This window comes from Sardina pilchardus, chromosome 16, assembly GCF_963854185.1.
Source record: "Sardina pilchardus chromosome 16, fSarPil1.1, whole genome shotgun sequence".
NCBI classification, from domain to species: Eukaryota; Metazoa; Chordata; class Actinopteri; order Clupeiformes; family Clupeidae; genus Sardina; species Sardina pilchardus.
The window spans coordinates 20,605,129-20,622,628 of record NC_085009.1 but is presented as its reverse complement, the minus strand read 5'-3'; the positions used below and the strand labels follow the sequence as shown (position 1 = coordinate 20,622,628).

Below are 17,500 nucleotides of genomic sequence, written 5' to 3'. Positions count from 1 at the left end.
GTAATGTAGTGACCCGCCTACAGACAAGCCACAGCGGCATCGATGGAAGTTACACAATTGAATGTAAAAAACATCGACAGAGTGTGCCTTGTTTTCGCTGCAAGTTTGGACGCTTGTGTTACAAATTGAATGGACATCCACCCTAGACATTTAACAGTTTAGGCGTGGCGATCGGTGGTGGAGGCTTCTCCTCTGCTGCAGGAGGTCAAGGTGTAGGTCATCGGGGGTCGCCTCGCCAGACGACCTTGACGAGGCTGGAGGACAACCGTGCAGACTTTGTTATTAGCCAGTCGATACGGACAGCGTGACGCAGGCTCATGACCACTCTCCCGTCGTCCACGCGAAGGTCCGGCGGCGCCCCCACACGCACGCTGAGGGACAAACGAATGAACGCTGGCCGCCAGCCCGCTGACATCACCACGAGCTTCTCTGCCCACGCACGACGACACACCACTTCGAGGAATCCCTCCGAGCCGCCACAGGGGGAGCGTGTCAAAAGACTAACGCTTGACTCAGTCCTCAAAATAAATAAATAAGTACGCTCGCGCACGCCAAAAAAAAAAAAACACACTAACAGACACAATAGCGTGATCTGAAAAGAGAGAGAGAGAGAAGAAAAAAAAAAAAAACAACTCCCCATGCAAACAACAACTCCGACAGCGCCGAGGTCAGCCGTCAGTGCGTCCGCTGAGAAGGGACTTCTGGGAAATGTCACTTCTCATCCTCCTCGCAGACGCAGTGGCTCGCTTGCCGACCGGCGGCACGACACGGAGGAGAGTGGCGGCGGTGGAGCCGGAGCCTGAACCTGCTGCGAGACTCGGAGACTTGCCTTCAGGGCGGTTTGTTTTTAGGCCGCGTCGGGGGACGGACAGACATTAGCTCTCAGCCCTGGGCAGGGAAGGACAGGCACATCTTGCTGCCGCTGCCGCCTCCTCCTCTTCCTCCACCTCCTCCTCCTCCTCCTCCTCCTCCTCCTCCTCGGTTCAATATTTGATGCTCTAAAGTAGCGCTGCTTTAAAGCCCACGGCGCTAAGAGCAAAGTAAAAAAAAAAAAAGGGCACTCTAACTTTGGCAGAGAAGATAAATAGCCTAGCACCTGTCTAGGTTAAAACACGAGAGGGAAGAGGGGTTGTGCTTTGTTATTTTGGAGAGGGGAGGCCCCGATCGAACTTGCTGAACTTACACCCCTGTATCGATTTTGGAATCAAACTGTTCAGATCCAATGGCGGGGAAAAGCTTTTGAAAACTTCCAAGAATCTCATGTAAACTTCATAACAAGTTCTGGGAACAAGGGCACAGGAAATTACATTCATGATAATAACTCATGATTCATATTCATCAGTGAGTGAGTTTGGACACTACCATTGATCTATATTGGGCAGAGGTCCATTATGTGCTGTGGTTTAAAAAAAAAAAAAAGACTATGGACAGATGAGATAAGTTTGCCAAATCCAAAGACAAAATGGTGTGTCTGAAACAACTAAATAAAAAAATCATGAAATCTTTTACAATCTGTATGGCCCTTAGCTCTGGCTTACAGTGACAAACTAGCCTGATAACCACACAGAGTATCAGAAATACCAACATCAAAGTAACACCACGTAACAACAAGCAACACCAAGCAAAGACAGGACGGCAGAGCAGACAGCATCACCTCCACCATGACACTAGTGGTTCATGTGTTCACTTCTGTAATCCTCCTTAGGAATCATCCACCACACAACAAGACAATTCAGCAAATATCAGTTAGCCTCATGCAAGAACATTTATGTCATATTCGTCAAATTAGTTAAATAATATATACGTATATACATGTACTGTATATTGCGCCAAACTTAGCCTAAGACCAGACTAAGGGTCGTAATGGTGAAAGTCACCAGCAAATGTGCCAAATATCAAACATATAAATAATGTAATGTAAAATATCGTCTTGCACCACCCCATAATAATATGGAGTCTTTCCAGACAGTATATGTTCCGCTGAGCGGTTCTTGCAGGAGGCCCACTGAGACCGAGAAAGAACAGACTGCCCTACATTCAGTCAGCACAGGCCACTGACGGGCAGCAGACTGCCTGGGCAAACAGGCTGGTTAGTATTATCACTGGACCTTACGGGATTAGATGGGCACCATACACAGCACGGACAAAGGGAACAAGACACAGGAGAGCGGAGGGGGAGGAAGGCACAATGCAAACCATACGGAAAGAGAAAACAACACTGAGGGGGGGTCTCGGGGGCGGGGGCGGGGGGCAATCCCAACGCACACACATTCAACTCAAAACAGCCAGAGTCAAGAAACAAGGGCAGAGTACAAGGACAAGGGGGGAGAGAAACTTTTGGGGGTTTTTTTCCAGGAAAAGTCAACACGTCGAAATCACAGGGGCAAAGTTAAGGGGCAACCAAAGAAAGGGGGGGGGGGTGTCTTTGATGAGAAGACGACAAAGAAGAACACGAAACGAAAGGAAACGAAACAAACAAAGCTGCGTCAAAGCTGCGTCAAAGCTGCTGCGATGACAACGGACACAGCTGTTGGCCAACGTCAAATAGAGAGAGAGACAACTCACCAGAGTCAGCAAATTCTGAGGAAACGAGTGAAGATAAAGGTATAGAAAGAGGAGGAAAGAAAAGGTGGAAAAGGAAGACAACAAAAGAGGAGGAGGAAGAAAGGAAGGAAGACCGAGAAAAGAAAGAAAGATAGACAGAAAGAAAGAAAAAGAGAAAAAACAAAGACAAGAAAAATGTTTTATAAGTGTTTGAAATATGGTATGACACACACACACACACAAACACACACACTAAGAACTTCAGAGTATTTTCCACATCATCAGACAAGAGAGAAATAGAAAACACACATAGTCACAAACAGACACACACACACACACACACACACACACACACACACAGACAAACACACACACACACACACATTCACACTCACACACACCGCTCAAGGCCAGGTGGCCTACAAATTATGCACAGCACAAACAATTGTTTCAGGTGATAGAAACTAAGCATTTTCAGCACACCAAATGCAAGCAGATTTCACTGGAGTGTTGGCAAAAGGACATCTGCCGGGCTCCTCGTGTGTTTCCACTGTCCCAGCACACTTCCCCGGCTCCTCCAAGTGAGAGCAGCAGCACCACCCAGCCATCTCCTCTGAGGATTCAGCCCCAGCCTGCTTCACTTCTAAAAGCCTCTGAAATATGCATGACACGGACCTTCCCAATATAGCCTAGCGCTACTCCAGTCCTCTCAGACGCAATGGCCGAGGGGAGAGATTAGCCTAGCGGAGAAACACGATTGTCATTCCCAGCTCAGTTTTTAGCTCCCAGGACCAACACATCTTGAATACCAAATACAAGGAGACAAACACACACACACACACACACACACACACACACACACACACATGCATACACGTACACGCGCAGTCGCGCACTCACAGACACACACACACACAGACATACACACACACACACACACACACACACACACACACACACACACACACACACACGTCAATCCATCAAACTGTCAACTTGCTGTTGAATCATGATAACAGATTCTGAATGAAACAAAACAACAACCCTATCTAGATATGGATGCTTCAGTGCACATTCTAAGAGGAGAACTTTAATGCTACGCCATTAATGTATTCATTCATTACTGCTGACCAATAACCAGCCTACATCTGTGATTAAATGGGCTCAAGTTGCGTAGGTAGGCTACCTCGTCCGCCACTTTCCGTGTGCCGTCATTGTGTTCTTAAGTGCATCTGTATTTTATCCCAATGAGCTAGTTGTTGTTTAAGGGCCTATTTATCTGCAAATGAAGAAGAGGCTAATAATAGACGTGCTCATCGGCAGGACTAAAATAATCCGCCGCACAAAAGAGGAGTCGTAGAGGATAAGAGCGGTTAAATGTTGAGCTGGATGATGATGAGTCATCTGTAGTGAAGCTCCAAGCATGTACCAGAGAGCATGTCTGACTCACACACACACACACACACACACACACACACCAGAGCCAATTATACAGACATACACACACACACACACACACACACACACACACACACACACACACACACACACACACACACACACACACACACACACACACACACACACACACACACACACACACGCACACTAATCATCCACACATAAACACACACACACACACACACACACACACACACACACTCACATATGCTCTGAGTCTGTGTAACTGCCAATGACAAGTGCACTGCAAATGTCTTTGAGTCTTCCCTGAAGGTGTATAAAGGACTCAGACTTACATGCAAATGAATGTGATGATTAATCAGCAAACAATCTGTCATTAATAATGCATACATCAAATGCTTGCTGTGGCTGACTAGGCAGTGAAAACGCAAAACACAAGTCTTATAAGTTAAAAATGAGACTTTAACATGTTGTCTTTCAGCATTACCATACTACCAGAGCTTAGCCTGGCATCTTCATTCTGCCTTGCATAACCACCGGGCAAAAAAAAAAAAAAAAAAAACCTGGCTTCCATTTTTAATAATGCTAATCTTTCCCACAAAGCAAATCTTTTTAGCACTGGGGATCGTGGGCTGTCAGAGTTGAGCGATTTGTTCAACAGCAAAGGAGATTATTAAACTTTGAGGGCTTCTCCCCCTCAGAAATAATCTGAGCGGCTGATTACCAGCGTGTCTCTTGCTCGTCGTCGCTTCTGCCGCCGACTCTCTCTTGGCTTTTTACGAGGTCTCCTGTCATTGTCATTTAGCAGAGGGCTGGATGTCTCCAATGTCCCTGAGGATTATGAGTTATATCTAGGCTCTCTCTCTCTCTCTCTCTCACACCCTTCTTCATTTCATCTCTCTCTCTCTCTCTTCCTTCCTTCATCTCTACCTTGCACCGCTGCAATATCACTACTTATCATCGTAACAATGCAGTCCAGGATTCCGATTTAGTTTCCTGGTGCTCAGGAAACACTGTGTAGATTGGTTGCGATTGGCAGAGCCATTTTTAGAGAGCTCTGATAGGCCAGCAAGAGGCCAATGAGAAGACATTAGTTGAACTTCTCCAAATGTGTGCAGGATTTGAATTGCGGACTGCTCCTTTAAAGGTGCTATGCAGAGTTTTTTTACATTTTTTTAATGACCCAGCGATACTAAAAGAATGTGAAGCTAGCGGTCTGACGCAATATAAAACACCTAATATGCTCTGAGTTGTCCAGATATCCACTGATGTTAGCATGCAAACCAGCTAGCACAGGGACGGCTCTCTTGCAATACCACCTTGTGCCACCTGTGGCGCTGCAACAATACAACGCAAGTCAATGGAAGAGTGCTGTGTGGCTGCATTCAAAACTACTCAAAGCCTACAGAATTCCACATAGCTCCTTTAAAGGAGTCTCTCTCCCCCTCTCTCTCTCTCTCCCCCCTCTCTCTCTGTCTCTTTCGATCGATAGAGAGACCATAAGCATGTGTGACTCATATGCATCCTAGATCCCACAATTCAACATCACTTGTTTTTTTTTTTTCCAGAACACAGAGTGGCTAGAGGTTCGCTCGGCTCCAGGCTCTAAAAGAGCAGCTGCATCACTTCTTCTTCTCTCTCTTTCTCTCTCTCTCTCTATCTCTCTCTCTCTCTCTCTCTCTCTCCAGCATGACTTTGTACACGTCTACACTGAGAGCAATGGAGCTGGTAACACCTCTGTAAATAATACAAATCATAGCTGTCAAAAGAAAAAAAAGATGAAACAGAAAACAGAAATAGCATCGGAATGGGAGCGTGGCGGTGAACGACAGCTCGACAGCTTTCCGCTCGCGCCGTGTGTGCCCTGTGGATCCCAGAGGGACACCGACCTGGAAGCCGTCTGATGCTAACAGTGACTCACTGGGTCTGCTAGCCGCAGATAACTGAGGCAGCCTCCGTCTCTCTCCGAGACAGACACCGGAAAACACTTCAGGCTAAATCCAGCTCAGTGGGGATTCGGTGAATGGATATTCGGCCTAGCGTGACTAGATCGAGTTGATTTCATATTTACACATTAATGACAAATCTTCCCTTTTCTGCCATGTCAGATCACTACAGCAGTGTAAAGCATTACCCATTATGACAAGTAACAGCAGAATACCATCCCAGGGACTGAACTCAAGGACACTAAAGCCTTGACACAATACGCAGGCCTGTGTGAAGCAAACTGATATGATAGCAATCGTCTATAAAGACAGCCCCTAAAGCCAACCTTATATCTGACTGTAGCGTAGCAACCATGGTCCACAGGACATGCATTTGGTGTTCACTTCATGTTATCGTATGGCCATATTATACAGTATTAGCACACACTGCATCAGTACGTATTATCACCGTCTCAGTGAGCGCTGTTTCCAGTGACCCAGACGCTGGGTCGTCCAGGAACCCTCTGGCAGTTTGAGTGACAGAAGCAAATACCCATGATGACCACAGCATGGGTGTTAAGGAGGCTGGGAGGTATCAAAATAACGGAAATCGCCAGCGCATGCTGAAGAAGGGCGTTTGGCCGGAAACATCCGTGGAGGCAATTATTAAAGTTTAAAAGTGTGCTATCCTTGTTATAAAAAACTTTATATTCATTACCTGATGGAATCAGCACACTAGTCTAACTGAGATTAAGGTTGTTGGTGCTTTATTTCATTTCTTTTAGGTATCAAAATAATAAATATAGCATTAAAAACAGTAGCATGGAGAATACTATTCCAAATGTTCCCAATTAGGCACTGATGACATTTCTTGTTTGATATAATCATTCCATAGATTAAGTAAACAAGGGAGCATTTGCACAACTATTATCATCAGCGGAAACAAAGAATGCTTTCATGCTATGCATCTTCAGACTGCATACAGTGTATGTGTATATTAAGTTAACTCATTTAAAAGGTCTTTCATTAATATTGTTTGATTGTTGCTTTTGAGTGACGTTTTATACGTGGAAGCATGGCGTATCCATTCTACGCCTTGCGGCTTTATGACGTAAACATTTAACGGTGGAACACACCCGACCACACGTGTGATGTGCTCCACATCTATCCCAGAGTTAACGGTTATTCTGGGTAGCCATGGCGACACTAGGGCAGCCTCCACAGAGACAGAGGGAGGATCTGGTCCTCCCCACATGTGGTGAGATACCCCAGCTTTCCTATGGATAAGACAGGATTAAATCAGCAGCAGCAGTGTGTGTGTGTGTGTGTGTGTGTGTGTGTGTGTATGTGTGTGTGTATTTGCCTGTGACACGTGTGTGTGTGTGTGTGTGTGTGTGTGTATGTGTGTATGTGTGTGTGTGAGTGTATTTGCGTGTGACACGTGTGTGTGTGTGTGTGTATGTGTGTGTGTGTGTGTGTGTGTGTGTCTGTGTGTGTGTGTGTGTGTGTGTGTGTATGTGTGTGTGCCACCTTACCTTCACTGAGAGGGTCCAGAGTGTGTATCATGAGCTGGAAGATGCTGTTCCTCATGAGACTGTTATGCAGGGAGGCGGAACTTCCTCCTCTCTGGAGCCGAGGTCTTGCCTATTGGAGGAGAGGTATGTCAGTCACAAATATTGATTGGAGAAAACAGGAAGGGATGAATCCAGGGACTATGGGAACTAGTCTGGGCATCCGGCGAGACACCTTTGGAGAAGAACATGGAATCTTCAGCACATGGATCAGTTTCAGTGTTGAAACAGATACTCATGTTTTCCCCTCAACATCGATCACCTGCAAAATAATACGTACTGAAAGCACACAACCCACAGCCTGTTGTAAGTGACACAGCAAAAATGCAGCCATATAGGGGAATGCCTGCTGTGTTTACTGTTGCTTTAAGGCAGGCATGCAAATGGTCAAGTCAGATGAGGTGGTCGGCCATTTTAGCTGAAAACAGATCAAAACTACACACAAAAATATTGCAGCATTGCAATGCCCAAGCAATGCAATGCAATGGTGTGTGAGACAGCTGGCACTTTTGAAAAAGCAAAAAAAGGCTTAACATGTTGATGACTCACCACTGGGACACAAGTGACATGTATACACTTGTCTGTGCGTGTGTGTGTGTGTGTGTGTGTGTGTGTAAGTGAGAGAGAGAGAGAGAGAGTGAGTGTGTGTGTGTGTGTGTTCCTACTCGTGTGAGTGAGTGAGCATTTCATTTCATTGATCTTCCTAAGCAAGGAAACAGCTCTTGCCACAGATGCTACTATTAGGAATAATCAAACTGAGCGTACAATAAACACATGCACCAGTACGTACAGTACACCACTCTGAAAAACTCACGGATATCTGGATTTCGGCTGAAATGTATGGAAAATGTAGAGAGTCCAAACTACAGTGGTATTATTTCATGAGAGTAGTGCATTTAAGTAGGAGCATGCAATCGTTATGTCCTCATCTCAAATAATCTATTGAAACAAAGGCCAACGAATTTTACCCGAAAGCCAGATTTTTTGTGAGTAGTGTACATAAACACATGCATACGTACGTACTGTAGATAGATGAGTAGATACATACATACATACATACATACATACAGTACATGTACAGTACACAGCTAAAACATGCATATGTACCCAGACAGATAAATAAACACATGTGACACAGGTGAATAAATAAGCATGTGCATAAGTACACAGATAGATGAACATATTCATATGCAGATAGAAATGAATAAACACATGCATATGCACAGAGAAAGATAAACAAAATATTTTATACACAGTCAGATAAATAAACATGTCCTAAGTACACAGATAAACACATGCATAAGTACACAGAAAGATAAATCAACACATGCATAAGAACACTGATAAATAAAACACATGTGTACACAGATAGATAAATAAACACATGCATAAGAACACTGAAAGAGAAATAAACACACGTGAACACAGATAGATAAATAAACACATGCATAAGAACACAGAAAGAGAAATAAACACACGTGAACACAGATAGATAAATAAACACATGCATAAGAACACAGAAAGAGAAATAAACACACGTGAACACAACACATGCATATACTGTAACTAAACACATGCATTAGAACACAGAAAGATAAATAAACATATTGTATACACAGGCAGATAACTAGACGCGTCCATAAGTAGTACACATGAGTGCAAATGAGTGCTAGCCGATGTGGACTGCTGCTTTGGAGAGGCCTTGGGTCATCAGCACAGAGGCCCAGATCTGGCTTTGATCTGGCTCACATCCGGCTGAGACTCCACTGAACTCCTGCCGCCCTTCACTAGCCTCCTCTGTGCCCTCTGACCTCTTGCTACTGTATCCTTCACCGGCCTCCTCTGTGCCCTCTGACCTCTCTGTGGCTTTTGACCTCTGTCCTGTGACCTTACACTTCCTTCCAGGCCCAGGGGTCAACTGCCACAGCACCAGCTTGAATCCACCAAGCCTAGCAAGCTTTGCTCTCTATCTATCTATTACTCTGACTTTTCATGACCTCTTTCACTCATTCTTCCTTTTTTTCTGTTTCTGTCTGTTCTTCTTTCATTCTCTCTTTTTATTTCATTCACTCATTCTCTTTGTGACCTTCAGGCATCCACTCTCAGCAGAGTGCAACACAATGTCACCCCAAGGTCACTCCATCTTTTCTCCTCTCATTCACTCCTTTACCGACTCTATAAGCCACTCCCTCTATCTCTGTTTTCTGCCGTGCCTTTCTTCTCGCTCTACCCCTTCATCACTTGTCTGCTATTAGCGTCCTGCCCAGGCTAGTTTCATTCTTTAACTTTCTTTTTCATTTCATTTCCAACTCACTCCAAATCTCTCTCTTTCTCTCTCATTCCCTTTCTCTCACTCTCACAGACAGCCCCCTTCTCTCTATCACTCATTCCCTCACTCTATATTCATCTACCTTTGTATAACAACCCTCCTTCTTTTTACCCTGGTCTTTTATTCTCTCCATCTCCGTCATCCTTTCTCACACACTCTATTTCTCCTATTCTCTCTCTTTCCCTCCTTCTTTCCATATCTCTTTTCTACTCTATTTCCCTCCCTCTCTTTTCTGTCTAACTCTCTTTCCTTCTCATTCTTTCTCTCTCCCTCTTTCCTTCTCTCTTTTCCACTATATATTTCCTTCCCTCTCTTCTTCATCTTATTCTCTTATTCCTTCCTTCTCTCTCTCTCTCTCTCTCTCTCTCTCTCTCTCTCTCTCTCTCTCTCTCTCTCTCTTTTCCATCTTCCCTCCCTCCATCTTTCCCAGTCCTCACAAGGTCATTCCTGCAGACCGTGGAGGGGAGCAGAATGCTGAGAGGAGTAGTGCATGCTGGGATGTGTGTGTGTGTGTGTGTGTGTGTGTGTGTGTGTGTCAGTAGATTCGGTGAACAGAGGCAGGGCACCATGGCGACGTGTCTATGCAATCTGGTTGTGTCAGCTTCTGAAGTACGGATGCATGCACATGTCTGTGTGTGTGTGTGTGTGTGTGTGTGTGTGTGTGTGTGTGTGCGTGTGTGTGTGTGCATCTGTGTGTGAAGACAGAGTAGAAATCCAGACTGTCTGAGCCACCGAGAGACCTCCCCAAAAAAAGTAAACTGGAAAGAGGGGACGAATTGGTAGAAAAATCCCCAAACCCCAAGTCTCCTCACGGCTGTCTCCCATTGGCTGGACGCCAAATTAGCCAGATGTGCTGCGCCGTGCGCCTCAGAGACTAAACGTATCACTATCTGTCAGACGCATTAGCATATCAAATCTGTTACTTTTAAACCACCAGAGGATCGCAGTCCTCCTCCTCTGGCCGTTTAACACACCGTATGACATTCATAAAAGCACACCAGATGACATACTGTAGCATTCGTGTCACAAGGGCATACTGGGGTGAGGGTGGGGAATATGGGGGCTCCACAGGGGTGCAGAGTGGTGCAAGTGCTTTAGAGTGAAAGAGGATGAGGATGAGGAAGAGTTGTTAGTGCTCTAGTACCCACTGATGACTAATACAACCCAACACCAGACATGGAAACAAACAAACAAACAAACATACACAGGATACTAGAGGAACACACAGACTAAAACAGACAGACACAGACAGACAGACAGACAGACAGACAGACAGACAGACGGGACCTACCGATAACTTGCTCTCATCCTCTGGAGTCACAGGGCTTTGCTTTGGTGATCAAATAAAAAGAGAAAGGACAGCAAAAACAGGAGGAAAAGAAAAAAAAGGGAGAAAGAAAGAGAGAGAGAGAGACAAGAAGACACATGTGAAACACACCAAGCAGACAGGTGAAGAAGAGACAGCTTAGACAATAGAGTGCGTCGTCATGACAACGTGAAAAGAACTAGTTTCCAAATATATATGTTTTAAAAGAGAATGGTTGCTCTGGGTGCTGGATATTACGGTCATACACACACACACACACACACACACACACACACACACACACAAATACACAGACACATAGCCTACCTACACACACATGCACCAGCACACACATGTACATAACAAATTACACAAACACATGCACAAACACGCCCACACGGATACACACACACACACACACACACACACACACACACACACACACACACACACACACACACACACACACACACACACACACACACACACACACACAGATGCACAGTGCGCTCTACAAACATCACCCTCTACTCTACTCACTCTCTCTGTCTCTCACACACACACACACACATACACACATCTGAATATAACATTCTGTTCTCCATAATTACTCATTTACTCACAACATACAGAGAGAGAGAGAGGGGGGGGGGGGGGGGAGTATGTAGAGAGAGGAAGACAGAAAAGCATGTGTCGCCAGACAGCCCTAGAGTACAGCCAAAGCGTCGTGGAGGGCTATACTATCATTACAGGACCCAGAGCGAGCATGTGATTAACCAGGAGATCAAACAAGACCAAACAAAGCCCCATGCCAGATCACTTCCTGTCTAGACGTCTACCAGGCCCGGCTGCCCGCTTGCCAAGGGACGGCTGCTCAGCTGGCATCTTAAGGGGCAAAGTGCTGGCTCTTCTCCAGGCCTTTATTGCCTCTCCCTATCTACATACACAGGCCCTATAGAACTACATTCAATTGCATGCAGATCTGCTTTACTTGGCATCCAATACATAAAACCATTAATACATTGAAAATTCAGAAATATAGAATCAAAACATCAAAACATGCATGCATATGTATGCAGGTAGAACACACACCTACACTTACTTTGAACATGCACACACACACACACACACACACACACACACACACACACACACACACACACACACACACACACACACACACACGCACACAGTGATCCAATGGGACAGGATCTACTGTATCTGAAGGAAGTGACGTCATCAGGACATAATTAGAGATGCTCTAAGGGATGTTACACGGTTTCTAAGCTAAAACATTTTTTGTCACAAACATCACCTCACCATCCGCTAGCAGACTAAAAAAACGCAATCTCTATGGACAGCCCAAGCTCCAAAAACGGCAAGAAAAAATATTTGGACCATAAAAACTGTTCCAGCCTATCACCAACAAGATGCGCGTTTAGGAGAGTTTCAATGGCACGGAAGGGAGGATGAGGGAGTAGCGAGCTAGCTCTCTGTTTTTGTTTGAACGTCAACAGAAGTGACGTTACCTAACAATCGCTCAGTGCACCTTTAAAGCCTCGGCACGCCGCCGCCGACAAGAGTGCGCCGACACTTCCTGTCACCTGGCCACGCGTACACGCCCCGCAATATTGAACCGCATGCAATAAACAATCAATACTATTGAGCAGCACTGACGGAAATAGAACTGAATCGTCATCCACGAGGCGGCGGCAAAGCGGTTGGGCAGAGGTCACTTACAGTATTGTGGACCAGATTAGAGACAGAGATGAACATGAAGATGTGTGATCCTTTGCGAGAGAGATGAGCTAAAGATTGTCATTTGACAGACTGATCAGAAGGTTGGATTATTTTGCAACATGGGAGGGAAGTTGTTTTATTTGTTCTGAAATGAAAAATTCCATATTCAGAGACCTGCCATATGTGTGTGTGTGTGTGTGTGTGTGTGTGTGTGTGTGTGTGTGTGTGTGTGTGTTATGTTTAGGTTTATTTGTGTTCATTATATTCATAATTATACATTTAATGAGCTTATTTAATGAGTTGTATTCTCCTGATTCCATATGAAGAACAGCAATAGCATAAAAGGCTTCTGATTAAAAAAAAAAGCTATCATCATGGCAGGCTTTTGTCAAACTTGGATATCTATTTAGCATACCCATCCCAATTCAACCAACGGCTTAGGCGATGCCTTTGAACAGAAAGACTGATTCTGGCGACAGAAGGAAATCATCGAGAGTGTCCGTCTGAATCCATTTTTGCCTGCTAATTGTACGGAAGTGAAAGGCGGAGATGTGACCTGCACAATTGGCGATTATGGGACCCGGCGGACTCTCCGATTATGCAGTGAATATATTCATGCCATTAACGTTCCCATTGCCACGACTGCCATGATTCCCATAGCAACCACTCCAGACCTGGAGACTCAGCCAGGCTCTTGGAGGGAGGGAGGGGTGTGTGTGTGTGTGTGTGGGGGGGGGCTCTTCTACCTTCTCCCAAGGTTGAAAGATCAACCATTTCCCATCATGCATTTCTCTCCTGTGTCAATCAATTGTTCTCAGTGCACCAGCTCTGTTGATGAGGTCTGCAAGACTGCAAAGTCCTGCAGAGGCTCACGCACATGAGCCACACAGTACCCGCGCACCTCTCTGGCTGCCGAGGGTTGATCCAAATGAAAGAGAACCTGGAGAGGGACAAATCTCTCTCTGAAATACGTGTATGTCATCTTCAAAGGCAAGCAGAAGCTGCCTCAGGGTGTGTGCGTGTGTGTGTGTGTATGTGTGTGTGTATGTGTGTGCGTGTGTGTTAGTGTGTCTGTGTGTATGCATGTGTGTGTGTGTGTGTGTGTGTGTGTGTGTGAGCGTATGTGCGTGTGTTAGAGAGCGATTAGGCTGGGATTGGCTACTCCCTGACATGAGCAGACACTCTGACAAATCAGAGAGACAGGCAGAAAGACGGGCAGGCAGTCAGTCAGACAGACAGACACACAGACAAACATTCTAACTAATCAGACAGACAGACAGAAAGACAGACAGGCAGTCAGTCAGGCAGAGAGACACTCAGGTAGATATTCTGCCTAATCAGAGTCAGTTTGAGAAGCACGCGGACACGTAAAGAAACAGACCGACGGCACTTCACACACACGAGCCCCTGCCCCATCCGTACGGCTGCAGCAGCGTCGAGTGCCACTCCTCACGATTACATAACACGAAACACCGCACCGGGAAGATTCTGGGAAACGCTTCAGCTACAGACAGCGAAAAATGTCCAAAATAAATAAATAAAAAGAAAGAAAGAAAAAATCAAGGCAGCAGGGTGGAGAAGAGCCATGTTGTTGGAGTCGTGACGGGGAGGGAACCGCCCGGGTCAGGGGCCACTACCGGCGCGTGACTCACGCGTGTCCAGGCAGCCCTGGTCGCCACCCAGTCGTCAGCGCACCTCCGAGCCGAGCGCAGGTCCGAGGGCGCCACAGCCGTGGTGTACTGGTTAGCGCATCGGGCTTGTAACCGGAGGGTTGCCGGTTCGATCCCCGACCAGTCCACCACGGCTGAAGTGCCCTTGAGCAAGGCACCTAACCCCTCACTGCTCCCCGAGCGCCGCTGGATGGGCAGGCAGCTCACTGCTCTGGGTTGTGTGATTCACCTCACTGTGTGTTCACTAATTCGGTTAAATTGGGTTAAATGCAGAGAACTGAATTTCCCTCACGGGATCAAAAAAGTATATATTCTATTCTATTCTTTTAGCCAATGACTCACGAGCCTCCTAGCTGGGGGGGGTCCCGCCATTTAGCGGATCCGGTCTATTTACTTGATGGTCTGTTTGTTTGCTCGTTTGTCTGTTAGCCATTATAAATATTTTAGCATTACACAGACACTGAGCCAGAAAATGGGCATCCACGAGAAAAGAGAAAAAAAAGGTCTCTGGGAGAAATAAACAGGGGAATTGAATTCAGACATCATGATCGATGGCTCGGCCAAACTTCCTCAGAGAAACTGAAGTTTGAGGACATCCGTCACTGTCCCTGGGCCATTGGTATTCCAGGCAAGCGGCACAATTTGCCCTGAGCGCTAAAGTCAAAGGAGTGCATTTCTCCTTAGTCTAATTGACAACACAATTTGGCCGAAGATGGCGATGCATTAGAGATGGGATTGTTTTGGCACGCCAGATTGAGATTGGGAGCTATAAAGAGCGCGTTTCATCTTGAGCAGAGGGCTTCATTTGGTGCCAGAAAACTTGTGCCGTGGTGAAAAACAGTAGCACGAAAAAACCACAGCACTTCATCACATGCTGGAAACATGACTCCAAGATGACTCATTCAGACAGAGCACCTTTTCTCCACAGACACTAATTGCAATAGATCAAAAGGTATTCAGTGTAATCAATGCAAAAATACACACACACACACACACACACACACACACTCAACACTGCCGTTAATATGAACACACACGGCAGTAAAAATAAGCCGTGTCTGAGTCCATTACAGGCTCTACAGTTGTGATTCTAGTAGGTGCTGGTTTCAGCAGCGCTGTGCAGAGTCCATTTGAGCAGATTAATTCCCGTGGCTGGACACAGGTCAGCAGCCTGCACTAAAGCTCTGGGACCAGCGGGCCGGTTTAAACATGCTCTCCCTGCCCTGCTGTAATACCCCCCTATGGCCTCAGGGGGGAGAGGAATGTTAGGAGTGGGGGGGGGGGGGGGGGGGCTGGTGGCCATGAGGGCTTCTGGAGGAGAAATAGAGAGTTCTAGAAGGGCAAGTGAGAGTTCCGGAGGGAGAGGAGAAAAGCTCTGTGGACACCGGCACCGACATGATCGCAGCGCACTCCACGTTCGAAGTGCGATTACTTAGACGCCATTGTTCTAACACAAACCCCGCACACTAGTGTTGAAGAACAGAAGCGAGTAGAATGCATTTGAGACTCATGTCGGCGCCAGTGTCCACAGTGCTAAGGGGACAGGGGGGGGAGGGTGTTCTAGGAGGGGTGGGGTGGAGAACGTTCCGGAGGGGGCAAACCCAACTGCCATCTGACAGCACGTGCGTTCACAGCAGTTCTACCGTCGCCCTGACGACTCCCCGTTCTCTGAGCTGTCACAGAGGAGCCGCTGCGTTGGCACAACCTGAGACAACAGTGCACTTTTTACTTTCATCTCATCCTCTCTCTCTCTCTCTCTCTCTCTCTCTCTCTCTCTCTCTCTCTCATCCATCTATCCATCTCCATATATCCAAGACGACAGTGCACTTTTCTGCTTTCAGCCCATCCTCTCATCACAAGGCTGCAAGAGTTCGCTGAAAGACATAATGATGATTTTCCGGAAGTGACATACCCCCCCCCCCCCCCCCTTCCCCCAACACACACACACACACACACACACACACACACACACACACACACACACACACAGGAAAAACACACACAACAACTCAAGCCGTCCATTTGATAATTAGTAACCCCTTCAGTTTTGCAGCAAGCAGAACTAATTAGCGTGGTTGTCGACGCACTGATTTCCCTGTAGAGGGTCTCGTGTGCAAGCCACTTGGAGATCGCTCCAATCCATCTCCATCAATCACACCGCCATTGTTCTGAGGAGGCAGGTGTGCATCCAAGGGGCAGAGCGTGTGTGTGTGTGTGTGTGTGTGTGTGGGTGGTTGGGTGAGTGCATGTGTGTGTGCGTGCGCGTGTCACTGTGGATGGGTGGGTGTGTGTGTGTGTGTGTGTGTGTGAGAGAGAGCCAAGGGGAAGGGGGCGACAGAATTTGCCCTTAGAAAACCTGCAGCTATATTTGCTTATTTCAAGGTGAAGGCTCTGGTTCACTTGACTGAGCGAAACCTGAGAAAACATCAAATAAAAAAGTAGTGCCACATTTCAGAGCCACTTTATTCTTCAAAAATCTAAATATCTAAAAAATAAATAAATAAATAACACTCCCTGTCTATAATGGAAGGGCAAAGAAACACATTTTGCCATTTCTGTATGAAACTACAGTACTGGCATAGAAACAGCACGGTGAGAGTGTCCTGAGGCCATTAACGTGTGTGTGATACGGTCACGTCGGGACAGGGCAGGTTGGACTAAGAGAGGCCCGGCTAGTTTCAGCGTCAGCTTGAGTGTTAGCGTGGGGGTGGACGGTTTCCCTTTCCCACCCAGTAATCCCAGAGACCCCATGTGTAGGGACACGCCGTGTTCGGGAACATCGCGATCAGGAACGCCGGAGTCGGGAACAGCGCGGCGGATGGACTTGTGTGGCCGCGTGTCCTCGACATGCGCGCGTAGGTGTCGGAACACTGCGAATTCAACAGAGACACCAAATGCCCAGCGCTACCTTGCCAACACTACGCTACAACGTTGTTGTTGTTGGGCTTTTTTTCAGATGTCAGAGGTTAGCTATGAAATCTGTTGCTTCGTAT

The 17,500-nt window shown here is 46.4% G+C and overlaps 1 protein-coding gene across 1 annotated transcript in view; it reads right to left on the bottom strand.

The window, feature by feature from the left end:
- LOC134060348 (sodium/potassium/calcium exchanger 2-like) overlaps positions 1 to 17,500 on the bottom strand; it is a 63,457-nt gene that overhangs the window by 20,580 nt on the left and 25,377 nt on the right. Inside the window, exons 3-5 of the mRNA XM_062517027.1 lie at positions 11,083 to 11,121; positions 7,427 to 7,535; positions 2,566 to 2,580 (exon numbers count right to left, since the gene is read on the bottom strand). Coding sequence (XP_062373011.1) covers positions 2,566 to 2,580; positions 7,427 to 7,535; positions 11,083 to 11,121 — 163 coding nt within the window. The remainder of the gene's footprint in view (positions 1 to 2,565; positions 2,581 to 7,426; positions 7,536 to 11,082; positions 11,122 to 17,500) is intronic.